At 53.8% G+C, this 13,082-nt stretch overlaps 1 protein-coding gene across 2 annotated transcripts in view; it reads left to right on the top strand.

The window, feature by feature from the left end:
* Nucleotides 1-10,733: 10,733 nt before the first annotated feature.
* The window catches only part of LOC107214436 (protein CEPU-1), a 137,649-nt gene continuing 135,300 nt past the window's right edge, over nt 10,734-13,082 (top strand). For both annotated transcript variants that reach the window (XM_015649854.1, XM_015649853.1), the window contains exon 1: nt 10,734-11,096. In XM_015649854.1, the coding sequence (XP_015505340.1) occupies nt 10,930-11,096 (167 nt within the window). In that variant the 5' untranslated portion in view covers nt 10,734-10,929. The remainder of the gene's footprint in view (nt 11,097-13,082) is intronic.

Raw genomic sequence — 13,082 nt, 5'->3', positions numbered from 1 at the left:
TGCTGTGATGGGATGGGGGCTGTGATGGGATGAGGTGGCCATTGGGATGGGATGAGGTGTTGCCATGACTGAATGAGGTGGATGCCTGATGGGGTGAGGGGAGAGCAATAATGGGGTGAGGTGGGTGTTGTGATGTGTTATGAGCGTGAGGTGGAGCTGCTGGGTGCAGAGGGATTTTTCTGTGGCTCACACAGATGGGGATTTGCATCTCCCACCATCTCCTGTGCCACCCTGTCATTCCCAGCCCTTCTCCTCCCCGGGGGCTGCCAGGCCCTTTTGTAGCCGTGGCTGCACATCTCGGGTTATCTCAGGACACGGGGTGCAGGGAGCAGCAGGTTTGATGACAGCAGGGACACACATGGAAAAGCTGTGGTGCAAACAGTTGGAAACTGATAACTAGCAGTGATGCCTTTGCCAGGAGGAGAAAAAAAAGACTGTAAATTCGCTTTGTTTTGATATTCAAATACTCCTTTCCGTGTATGTGCTAATGGGTACGCTGGTGTTATGGCATTATTAGAACAAAATATTCAGATGATTCCTAACAGAATTTGTGTTTCACAAGCTACATGGAAATGTTGGCTTGGAAACTGCAGTAGGAGTAGGAGACTGTTTCTCCCAGGGGGTAATAACTGGCCCGAGCTGCTCTGCAGGGTTGGGGTTGGAGCGTGGGATCCAGGTGAATTCTGCCAGGAATCCCTGCTAGACAATATTCCCCTCCCCAGTGTGAAAGGAGCACCCTAAATACAGACCAGGAGGAGCCTCAGACCCTCCTGCCCTTGATCCCTCCTCCTCACCAGCTTTGTGGGATGTGAAAGGCTGTTTTTAAGGACAGCTCTGCTTCTGCTGTGCAATGGCACAGCTGAACCTGGGTCAGCATCCCCCAAGATCTGCTCCAGCTCTATGCCTGGATTCCTCAGCTGAGGCCAGGCTGAGGCTCTTAGTTCTCCATTCCCACCGAAATGAGCAGCAAATCAATGCAGGCCTAATAAAAGATGATTGGGAATGCTAATAGGAGTGTGGGAGGGCAGCCCTGCCTCCCAGAGCCAAGATGAGTATGGATTTTCTTGTGCCAGGGACTGTAAATGCTCCTGGCCTCCCCAGGGAGCCCTGGATGTTCACCCTCTCCCTTCACCTTCCTCATTCTCCTGCCACCTTAGAAAGGAACCTGGCAAAGGCAATTAGCTGGGTTAATTAGCTGGAGGGGTCAGGGAGGGCTCAGCCTGGGTGGGATGGAGTGGGCTGGGACAGGGTGTGTGGTGGGGCCAAGGAGCCCCTCGGCCAAGGGCAGGGTTAGATTGGATATTAGGAAGAAATTCCAAACTGTGGCTGTGCTGAGGCTTTGGCACAGGGTGCCCAGAGAAGCTGTGGCTGCCCCTTCCCTGGCAGTGTCTGGGGCCAGGTTGGATGGGGCTTGGAGCAGCCTGGGATAGTGCAAGGTGTTCATGGTGGCAGGTCCCTTCCAACCCAAACCATTATGAATAATAAGATCATCTGCCCCAGTCAGAGCTTGGTCCCCATCCCTGGGCAGGGGCAGGAAGAGGAGAAGCAAGGTCAGAGAGTGGGAATGGGGGAATATTCTCACTGCCTTGCTGCTTGGCTTCAGCTCCAGCTCCTGGTGGCTGTTCCCTCCAGCCTGCCTTATTTATGCACTGACATCTCCCCCACTCCTCTCCCTCCAGCAGCACGGTCCCAGCACCCCACAGGTTCCCCAGCACCGATAGATCAGCACCAATAAACTCCAGCAGCCAAACCCCTCCTGCCCTTCACGTTGGTGCTGCTGGGGGATGATGTATGAAATCCAAGTCTTTTTGATTCATACCAGTTGTGTTCACCTTGCAGAACAGGCTGTCACCAAAAATAATAAACCTCCTTGTTTTAATGCCTGGAGAGGCTGTTGGACGAGCAGCAGGACAGGTTTAGATCCTCTTCCAAGGAAAAGGACGCTTTTGAGAAAGACGGATGGCAAGCCACAGGATGGCTGCACAAACGGTAAATAACAATTAGAGCCGTGTCTGGAGGCTGCACAGGGAGCAGGGACCTGTCAGGCTTCGTGTGGCACTGTTGCCCTGGACAGGACAATCCCTGACCCACAGCCTGTAAGGTCTAAATGACATTGCCAAGAGCAGGGGGTTGGCAGTGACCTGTCCCTTGTCACCCAGGAGAGAGGTGGCACGTGCAGGGATGGGGACCAGGGTGGCTGCAGTTCATCATCTCTTACATCCACGGGCCTTTACCAGGACAGGCAAAACCCTGCTGGGCAACTCTTTACCCCCTGATTTAGAGTTCATCCCTTGAACTTTTCTCATGCCACAGCACAGCCCTTCCCTGAGCTCACACAGGAGGTATTTTCTTGGGAGTAAATGCACCAGCACAGTATCCAGTGAGGTTATATCCTCATCTCTCCTTTATGGGCAGCAGTTCAGATTATGATGCCAGACTTTGCTTGGCATCAGACCTGCCTGGTGCCCCCACCTCTTGGTCCTTCTCCCTTTGGATGCTTTGCTGTCTCCTGCCTTGGGATGTGATACCCAAAGCCCCATCCTCCTCCGACTCCTAGAGCAGCCCACACGTGCACATGGCATTGAGGCAAAAAAGTATTAATGGGGGGAAAAGTTAACCACATTTATTGAACTGCAAAAAAGCTTGTTTTTATATCCCTTTATTGGAATATAAAGACAGCTTTTATAACCTTTTAAAGGGGCATAAAAGCAGCTTGGAGACCAGAAACCTCACTCCAGTGGAAGGCAGGGAAAGGGAAAGGGAAAGGGAAAGGGAAAGGGAAAGGGAAAGGGAAAGGGAAAGGGAAAGGGAAACATCTGCCACATTCTGAGATCAGGAGGAACTGGGGGAGCTGGCTGGAGCCACCAGGTCCCCAGGTCTGAAGTGGTTGTGGTTGAGGTGGTTGAGGTGGTTGAGGTGGTTGAGGTGGTGTCACCTCTCTCAGGGAGGTTTGCAGCCCTCTCTGCTGCTCACAGCCCTGGGCCAGGACAGTGTTCCTCCCCTCAACAAGTGCAAAGCCCTCCCAGGAGGGGAGGTGTTGGACTTTATGAACTCACTTCTTTCCTTTCATTTTTCTCCCCAGTCTTCTGTGAATAAATACTGCTTTGGCTTCTTTCCTCCTGGAACAAGGGAGGAGGGAATGGGTAAAGGTCTGGCCTTGAGGCTGGAAAGAAAGTTTGCTCTGTGACTGCTCCAGCCTCTCTGGTGACACTCTGGGGCTTCTGGGTGGACTAGCTCCCAACCTCAGTGGCCCAGAAAGTCTTGGTAAATTTGGGATCTGGGACTGGCACAATCATGGGTGGGATATTCTCTGTCCCCAGTGCCACTGGTATTTTGTGTGCTGCAATCCCTCTCCTCCACTGCAGACAATTCGCTGCCTCCTTGCCCACCCAAATCCAGCTGCTGCTTGGGATGTGGTTGAGAGCAGCAACTTCAAATCCAGGAGGAAGCTCCTTCCTCCTCTTCCAGAGCTCCTGCACAGTGCTCCAAAAGCATTTGGTGTGCTCAGAGCCCAGCCACCTCCTGCTGGCACGCTCCTCCCAGGATGGAGCTGGGTTTTCTCCATCCAGTGGGGGAAATGTGCCTTTTTCTTTCCCTTGCTCCCTCAGCAGTGGCTCTGACACGACATTAAGAGAGGAAAGTGACCTTTCCAGGAGTCTCCAGCTCTGGGGAGGGGAGAGCTGAGCCCTGTCTGCAGCACAGCACTGCTGGAATACGGATAGGTCACAGGGCTCCCTTATCCCCACGCCATCTCCCAAATAATCTTCCCAAGATAATGTTGTAGGGCTGTAGAGAGGACGGGAGCAGGAGCAGCTGCTTCTAATTTCACTTCATAGGGAGGGAGGCAATGCTGAGAGCACCCCACATTCTCAGCACTTATTTTTCATCATTATAGGCAGAAATGCCAGAGCTCTGACAGATATTAATGCAGTTCACACCGGGAGAAAATCTTCTTTCCATCAGGCTCCATGTGCAGCAAGAGGGCAGTGCCATTTGCAGCCCTAGGGAGGATGTTTGAAAGGTGATGTGTTTTTTACCTGGGAAGTTTTATTCCCAGACAAAGTCCTGTTTGGAGAAAGAGCTCCTGGACCCATCCCACTGGGGGCTGTGGGATCACTCCTCATGGGCCTGGGTGGAGGTGCATGTGAGGCTGTGCTGGGAATTAATTTGGATTTTGGTGTAACTCAAATTGCCCTCTGCTGGTTCTGTCATGGCTGTGTGTCACCACGGGAGTGTCATTGTCCCATGGAGCAGTTTTGTGACCTGGGCTCCCATCCTACCCTGACCCACAATCATTCTGTGAGGTTTCAGACTTATCCCACAGGGAACTGCACCTCCTTGCACCCCTCAGCCTCCTTTTATTTGCTTATCCCACTAAATATTCATCAGTAACATTTAAGACAAAGGAAAGAGATAATTACAAGGGGAGAGTTTTTTTGCAGTATTAAAGGTTAACAGAATTCTTGGCATTTGTGCCTTGTCGATCTCCATGTAATTATGCTCATTTCCCAGAATTCAGAGGCGACTGTGCCTGTTAACGCTCAAAGATGGTACCCTGGGAATTAAATTTATGAGATCATTTCTCAAAATCTTCAGATTCAAACCAAGCGTCTTTGCTTAACGGCAGGACTATTATTAATATTATTCTTGGATGCAGAGAGCCGTGAGGGTCAGAGGACCAGTGGCAAAACTCAAATTGATCCAGGCAGACAGCCACGAGCCTGGACTCTTTTCCCAAGGAAAGTACTCGAGCGATTTGGCAACTTCAGGGAAGCAGGCTGGCAAAAGATGGGTGCTGCAAAGGTGCTGGTTTGAGGTGAAAATGGGAAAAAGCCCATTTTTGGCAGCAGCTGGCAGGGACTCAGAAAGGAAAGGTTGGTTTGGAGGTGACTGATCCCAGTCTGGAGGCAGGTGCAGGCAGTAGGGAGATGGGTAGCTCCAGGAGAGGCCGATTCCAAGGAAGCAGAACACTTGGGAGAGGGCTGGGATTTCACCCAGCACAGCAGAGCACACTCAGTGATTTTAAAAAAAGGGATTTCAGGGTCTCTGCTCTTAATATCTGCTTTTTGCTGCATATGGTCATCTAAACTGAGGTACGTGATCCTCCCCTGTTGTCTGATTCCCCTGCTTTGGTAGGGACTGAGCAGCTTTCTGTTCAGAAAGGGTTTGGGAGAAAACTGAGCTGGAGGGGGTGAACCAGCCAGGCTTTTTGCTGCTCCCTGCAGCTGAGGATGTGTGTTATATCCAGATGGGCTGGGGAAAGCTTGGCTCAGTGTGTTTGCCTTGGGACCACCCCAGGAGAAGGCACAGCAGCTCTTGGAGCTGCTTTTCCAAACAGTTATCCAGCACAGAGCCCCCAGACTGTGAGCAGAGCCTCAGAAGTGGTAGAACCTTGTGTTTTCACATTTAAGGGGGCTGTGCTGGAGCTCCCAAATATCCACAGTGAGACCTGAGGAGTGTCTGCCTTTGCTTTTCAGCTTATTCAGCTTTTTTCCCTTTTCCCCTGACTGCAGGGATTGAGTTGTAGCACTCTGGGTTAATATCATGCACTTATCAAATGCCATTAGATGGATAATGGCATGGCTTTATCCCACATCATCACTGTCCCTGGCACCTGAGCCATGCTGATCACTGAAACACTGCTGGGCATGCAGAGCCTGTACCAAAGGAGTTTTTTGGGCTGTTCATACAGCACCATCACCTCACAAGGAAGCCATGAGAAGCAGATTTATGTAAAAATCAATGTTGATTTCTACCAAGGATCAGTCTTAGTTCATAATCCTCACTGTGCCACCATGGCTTGGTAGCTCTTTGATCAGTTTTTTAACTCTCTGCAGAGAAGTTTAATACAGAGTTTGGACCTGCAGAGGTGTCACCTCATAAATGTTTGTGCCAGGCTGGGCTGATGGGAGAAAGGCCTAACCCAAAGGGAAAAGTGAGGCCTTGAGGGCTGCTTTGCACCCTCCTGATGTTCAATCCCAGCTGCAGCACTGCCTGGCCCCTCTGGAATGTGCAGAGAACCCCGGGATGGTTTGGTTTGGAAGGGACCTTAAAGCTCATCCCCGGGCAGGGACACCTTCCACCAGCCCAGGCTGCTCCAGCCTGGCTTTGAGCACTGCCAGCGATGGGATATTGAGTATCTCAAGGATACTGCTGAGAATTAGGGCTGGCAGGGCTGTGTGGGGCATTTTGGCTTTGCTTTTCCTCCTCTGGGTTACCTGGTGGGAGGGTGAAGGGGGATCAGCCCTGTGCTGGGTTTGCAGCACCAATTTGGGACAGATTTGGTGCCTTTCCCTGGTTCCTCCAGCCCCTTGGCTTTGCAGCTCAGCCTGGGGTGCCCTGGAAGGAGTTAATTCGTGCTTGAAAATTTCAAAGTCCCCGAGCACGATGAGAGCAAGCGACAAACCCGAGCCCAGCAGTTTTTTAAAGGGCAAACAAAATGTTCCTTTTTTTTTTTTTTACTTGGTGCAAAGTGCAGGCAGAGCAGGGCAGCGAGGCTTTAGGGGAAGGCTCCCAAAAGCACTTTTTATTTAAATTTAATAGGATGGTTACTGTACGTTTATCTAAACTGCAGTTAAATATTAACAGCAGCTCTAGCAGGGATTAATGGGGTCTCCTGCGTTGTTTTTAAACACCGTGAAGAGGGTGCTGGTTGTCCCTGCTTGAGAGGGCTGAGCGCCCATGAGGATGCTGCTTGCATTCCAAAATCTGCCCTAGAAACAGCCCTGAACAGGAGATTTCTCCAGCTGGGAGTGGGAATGCCTTTGGGGCGAGAAGGGCTCAAAAAGGCTCCGGCCAAGTAAGGCTCGCAATCGTTGTTCTTTAATTGGGGCCACAATTAACGAGGGGATAAATGAGCGGAGCTGGAGCCTTTGTGGCTCCGGTGAATGGCTGGAGACACGGAGGGCTCTGCGGTTATTCAGGATAAACTCTCCCGGACTCGTGTGTCATTCACCTGACTAATGCCAAGGAAATTAAGCACTTTTTGTGCAACTCGGAGATTATTGGAGAATAATGTGGTATGCGATAGCACGGCTGGCGTTATAAAATCGTGTTTTCATTTGGAAGGAACGAGAATGTCTCGAGCATAAATTATGTTTCTGATCATATTTGGCCATTTCAGATTAAAAATAAATTTCCACTTTGGGGCTATAGATTGCCATCTATCAACTCCCTGAAAAGGGAAAAAAGGAATTAAAAGGAAAATCTGGCTGTACGAATTGCCTTGCTATGACCTACTTATTGAAAGTAGTTTTTTGTTCTCCAGGAATGAAATCCACTTGTGTGGGGAGGTGTAGGATTGTATGGATATAGGTTTGCAGGCAGGTCTGTAGGATGGGAGGATCTTTAACTTGGACCTGCAAGCAGCTGCAATAAAATTAAACATAGATCCGAGCTGGGTATTTCGGAGGAAGCAGGAAAAAATGCAGCAATGTCGTTGTTTCCCTTGATAGAGGAACTTGAACTGCAAATTTGCATCTGATTATCGGCCTTTGGGACCACTCAGATCTGCAGATTAGCTGCTTAAGGCTTGGTTTTGTGTGAAAAGCCAAAAGCTTGGTTTTGTGTGGGGCGGTGTTTGCCGGGAGGGTCCCTGCAGGAGGACTGGGGGTCCCTTGCAGCAATCCCAATGCCATCATTCTTCCCCGTGGGACATTTTTTGGGACTGATTTCCTCCCTGCTGCGCCTCTGAATCTCGTCCTCCCCAGCTATCGATAGAAACGCTCCTTTGGGAAACAAACCCACAGGCTCTTGCTGCTTCTAACCCCTTCTTCATCCAGGCTCTCAGCATCCTCCCCTGCAGCTGCCATCTCCCACGGGGCAGATCCTTCCCCGGCTCCATCCTTCCCTCTCGCCGCAGCCCCTGCTGCTTGTGCTGCCCTGTTTGTGGTCTCTGCCAGGAGAGGGGAGCCTTTAGCCTTGCTGGGAAGGAGAGCGATGAGATGAAGATAAAGATCCACTGCCTCGTTCTGCTCGTCTCCCGCCTGTTGCTCGCCACGAGGAAAAAAAAAGGACTTTCACCTAAGTGGGAAGAAAGGGAAGAAGTTGAAAGCGAGAGGCTGTTTGGTGCTCAGATGGGCTCAGCCCGTGTGCAGCAAACTCTGCTGCTGCTGTGGTCAAAACCCAGTGAAGGAAAAAAGCCTCTCTCATCCCCAGAGGAGGCTACAAAGCTCTCTTTCTCTCGCTGCTGAACCTGCACAGCTGGACTCGGTTGCTGGCTCCACTGCCGCTGGAGCAACTGAATTATTTAAAGGAACCTTGATTTGGTTTTCTCTTTGCTGTTTTCCCGCGTTGTGTTTATTGTCTATAGATATTTTTATAGTCCGAAGCAATTACAGCTGTCAGAAAAGAGACGAGCTGTGACAGGCTGATTTATATGTACATTGTATGTATGCAAGAGAGGGAGGGAGACCAGGGATTCTGCCGGGCTTTAGTATGCAGGAGCATATTGGATGTAAATTCCTTGGGATTTTCAAACAATGCTGTTGATGATCTCCTAACAGTGGGCCAAATTCAGCCTGGCAAGGGCTGAAACAGCTCTGCAGGTCACATCTGCCCCAGCCTCGTGTGTTTTCAGTGCAGGGAGGTGTTTTTTGTGCTCGTAATTTAAGATGCTCCTGGCGATCCGGGGCTGAATTCCGTGTGAAAAGGTTAACTGGCTGTGGTTATTGGAATCCCTCTGGTTTTGCTGACACAGGAGTTGGTCTCTGCCCGTTCAAAGGAGCGGCCCCACAAAGAGCCAGCTCTTGTGTGGTGGTCCTGCAGGTATCGCAGCGGGGTCCCCATCCTGCCAGGGGTGTCTGGATGCCGCAGCAATCAGCAGGATTGGTGTGTTTTATTCTTGGCTGCCTTGTACACCCCGGTGCAATGACACAACCCCGGACAGAGCCTTTTCCCCAGCCTCTGACGGTCTCTCCTTACGCAGTGAGGTTTCAGAGACCCCTCCCATGTAATTTGTGGCCCCAAAGGATCCTCTGAATGCAGAGTTCCCCCCCTCTCCTGCCAGTTCTGACAGCCGAGTTCACTGCAGGGATTAAAGTCCTTCTGCCAAGAGCTGGGGAAAGCTGCCGTTTCCTCTGGGAAAACACAGGGCTCGAGGCAGCACGTCCCACCAGCGCTAAATTCAAGGAGCAGAGAACCTTCAGACAAGGAAAAAGTAGAGAGACTTGCAGAGCAATCCCCTTCTCGTGTGACCAGTCAGCATGCACAATAATAATAAAGCTTTATTTGATGGAGTGTTTCCTCTGCCCGGCACAGCTCATAATGTTTTAGAGATTAAATAGCACAGTTAGTGAATTAAGCAGTAGTTTACAGGGGATTCGGAGACTCCAGGGATTAGTAACGGGCTATGGATCCTTTCACATCTAGGTCACCAGTTTGAATCCAGCTCAGGTTGCCAGCAGCGAACTCAAAAACAACAACAAAAAAAAACCCACCCCGTGTTGGTGCCGTGCAAAAGCTGCCGAGCACACGGTGGGGGAATGGAGGGAGGATTTTTGGATAAGGCAAAGCGGGGAATCATTGGGCACAACAAGGGGGGGAGACCTGCTTTTCCCTAAGGCTGGGCTGCGGCAGCTGAGGGGTTTGAGGGGTGCAGCCCCCCAAAAGCTGTGATCTGACTGCTGCCTCCAGGACTCTCTGCTCTGAGGATGCTCCCCGGCACCTTTTTACCAGCATGGAACTGTGCCTGGAAATATTAATGTGTTTAGCCACTAGCGGAGGGAAGGAGGAATTACCCGGCATAAGCAAATGTGATATTTGTTAAATTATGAGCTGATAAAAAGTACGCGGGGACCGTGCTTGTGGCTGGGGAGGAATTTGCCACTTGAGCTCCCGCTGTGTCTGTGAGGTGCAGGGCACCAGGAGGACACGCTCCTGCCTCTCCTCATCATCACCTGGCTGGGGGGGGGGAAACGGGGGGAATATTACCCGTGCCTCAGTTTCCCCTCCTGCGCGGCGACTTTGCCGCCCGGCTTGGGGAAGGTGCAGAGGTAGAGGAGGGCAAAAGGGGAAGAGTTGTGCGGCGCTGGCTGCGGGACGCAGGTAAGCGCAGGGGAGAGCGGAGAAAGGAGAGGGGGGGTCTCGTTATCCCCCCCCGAAGAGCGCGGCGCGGCAGGGGTTAATGTGCGTGTCCTCCTGCGCATCCCGCCCCGCTGCCGCCCGCCCGCCCGCCCGTGTGCGGGGCTCGGGCCGTGCGGGAGCCGAGGCGCCGGGCAGCGCTGGAGCCGCTGCCATGACAACCCCGGGGATGCTGCCGGCCGGGGCCGGGGTGCTGCCGCCGCCGCCCCCCCGCGCCCCCCCCGCCCGCCGCTGAGGCCAGCCAGGGGCTCCGGCAGCCTGACATCCTCGCATTCTGCATCCCACCGTCCGCTCATCCCCATCCTGCATCCCGGCATCCTGGACCAGCCCCCCGGCAGCGGGGCGGGAGGAGAGGAGCTGCAGGGCATCCCGAAGGCTTTTGCCCGCTGTGCCTTCTTGCGCCTGGACACCTTTGCTAGCTGGCCTCGGGGGTGTTTTTTGGGGTTTTTACTGGTTTTTGGACTGCCCCCGCCTCGGGACAAGCGTGCGGGAGTGGGGTACAGCCGGGCCCCCCCGGCGCCTCCTCGCCCAAGTGAGCCTCGGACTGCTGCCCGAAGAACCGGCTCGCCCAGCACCTTTGCCACTTCTCCTCCTCCTCTTCCTCCTCCTCCCCCCGGCCCTCCCGTCCTCCTCCCTCGCCCGAGGACAGCGGGACTCCCTCCGATGCCGCTCGGCAGGCTCAGCGCTCGCAGCCAGCCTTGCCGGGGGCTCTCCTGATCTCCGTGGAGCTCCGCAGCGCTCGCCCCGGTGGTTTTGCTCCCCCCCATCCCTCCTCTCCACCCACCCCTTCCCCCTTTTCGCCTTGTCGGGTGTGTTTTTTGCCTGTTGGAAAAGTCCCCGCTGCCCAGGATGGGGGTCGGTGGGTGCTTGGCCCTGCCCTGGAGGTGCCTGGTCGTCCTCTGTCTCAGGCTGCTCTTCCTTGTGCCCGCAGGAGTGCCCGTGCGCAGCGGAGATGCCACCTTCCCCAAAGCCATGGACAACGTGACAGTGCGGCAAGGGGAGAGCGCCACGCTCAGGTAGGAGCAGCTGGACGGGGGCTTTGGGGGGACGGGGGGGTCCTGCCTGCGTGGTGATTTTGGGGACGTGACTCAGTTTCCCCGCGGGGGATGCGCCGTGCCGGTTTGGCGGTACAGGATGGTACCGGGCAGCGAGCGGAGAGATTGGAGTGCCAGGGGACTGGGCTTGGGTTCAGCCCTCCCGGTTGTCTTTGGGAAAGTTGATGGGGGATGAAAAATAAGGGAATGTGATTCCCTTTTGGCGCCCTGCCCCACAGCAGTGCAGAATATCGGTACCATGGCTCGGGCACTTTTGGCTGCGTTCGGTGCAGATAAATCCTGCTCTGCTCCTGGAGTGCAGTGCCCGGGGTGTCTTCATCCATGTCAGACCCAGCCTGGGGAAAGGGGGAGTTGTTGACCCCCTGGTGCGGCTTTGTGCTTTTTTCTCGTGTCCAGACCTGCTGGAATAGGGAAGTGTAGGACAGAGCTGGCTCCGGACAGGTGGATGCTCCACTCCTCTAAAATCCCCTCGCTCCAGAGACAAGGGGTTGCTGCTCCCTGGCAGCATTGCCTCCCTGGGAAGGGGAGAGATGGGGGCTGGGCGTTGCACCAGGGTCCTGTCTCCTGCAGCAGCAATCCGAGGGGTTCCGGGGCCGCCAAGGAATCCGTAATTTTGCTCAGCGCAATTTCTGGGACATCTTATGCCCAGACACTCCTCCCTGTCCTCACAGCAGATGGGCGCAGTCATCCCAGAGGATGTTTGATAGGGACATTAAAAATCAAAAGCCAGGTTTTAATTGCAGCTCTGGGAAGCGGCGCTTGCAACTCCGGCATGCTCGGGAGCGACTTTGCTCCTCCGGAGCGGTGCATAGGTGACACCAACATCTGCGGGGCCAGCTGGGTGTGTGCCGTGACACCGCACTCCTGCTTTATGCCAGCCACTGGAGAGGGGCCAAGCCAGGGCAGGAAAAAAAGCCCCGTCAGGAATTTCAGCAGGAATTTTCCTGCAACTCAGTTGTTCCCGGCCAAATCTTGTGTCCCCCCACGGCCCCCGAGTGCTCCTGGGAGGGTGGGAGCTGTGTTGTGGCCATTCCTTTGGATTTGTCTTGCGTCACGGCACGACTGGGCAAAGAGGCTGGCAAACGGGTGGCAGAGGCTGGAGGACAGAGTGTCTTCTTTAGGAATTTGAGCTTGGCTTAAAAAAGTAGTAGCTCCTTTTCTTTCCTGAACCGCTGTGTTCTCCCAGATGCCAAAAATCCTACAGATCTCGCTGTCCAAGAGGGAGAGGTTTGGGTTACTGGGGGTCTGGGCAGTGAAACTCACAGGGGGTGGCAGCAGCTGGGTGGGTGCTCAGCAAACTCATGGGAAGAGGCTCTGGTGAGGGCCAGAACAGGGTTTTGGGTTTAGATCCTGATCCACACCACGGGTGGAGGTGCTCTGCCCTGGCACTGGGTGGTCGCTGGTGTTGGAGGAGAACAAAGGGAAGCTTGGGTGAGTCAGCAGGAGGGATTCTTCTGTCAGGGAGGCTTCGTGGGAAGGGGACAAATCCTGCCCCTGGGAGATGACTCTGGTGGGGAAGGACAGCACTGTGTCACCATCCTGGAGCTGCCATAGGTGCATCCTTGTGGAGCTGGGCTGGTGGCAGGGGATGTCCATGTCACTTGGCAGGTGCCTGGTCAATACAGGAGTGCCCCAGGAGAGGGGCCCGTGGGCTTTGGGATGTGCAGCCTGTGCAGGTGCTGTTCCCACTGTGCCAATGACATTCCTGCTGTCCCACCCCTGGAGCGGGAATTGCTCTTGGAAATTCATGGCTTGCTGCCACGGCCGGTGCTCTGCTGTGGTGACAGGGAGGTGCAGGAATGTGGTTTTGCCTGGGCATTTGGAGGTGTTTTCCTGCTGCTTTGAGGTAGGAGCAGTTGGCCCAGCAGGCAGTGGGACATGGCTGCATCCCTGGGTCAGTCCCAGCTGTGCTGTGCCGTGGCAGGAGCCGGAAGGAGCAGAGAATGT

This window comes from Parus major, chromosome 24 (assembly GCF_001522545.3).
Source record: "Parus major isolate Abel chromosome 24, Parus_major1.1, whole genome shotgun sequence".
Lineage (NCBI taxonomy): Eukaryota > Metazoa > Chordata > Aves > Passeriformes > Paridae > Parus > Parus major.
The sequence above is the reverse complement of the archived record's forward strand: the minus strand, read 5'-3'. Positions and strand labels throughout refer to the sequence as shown.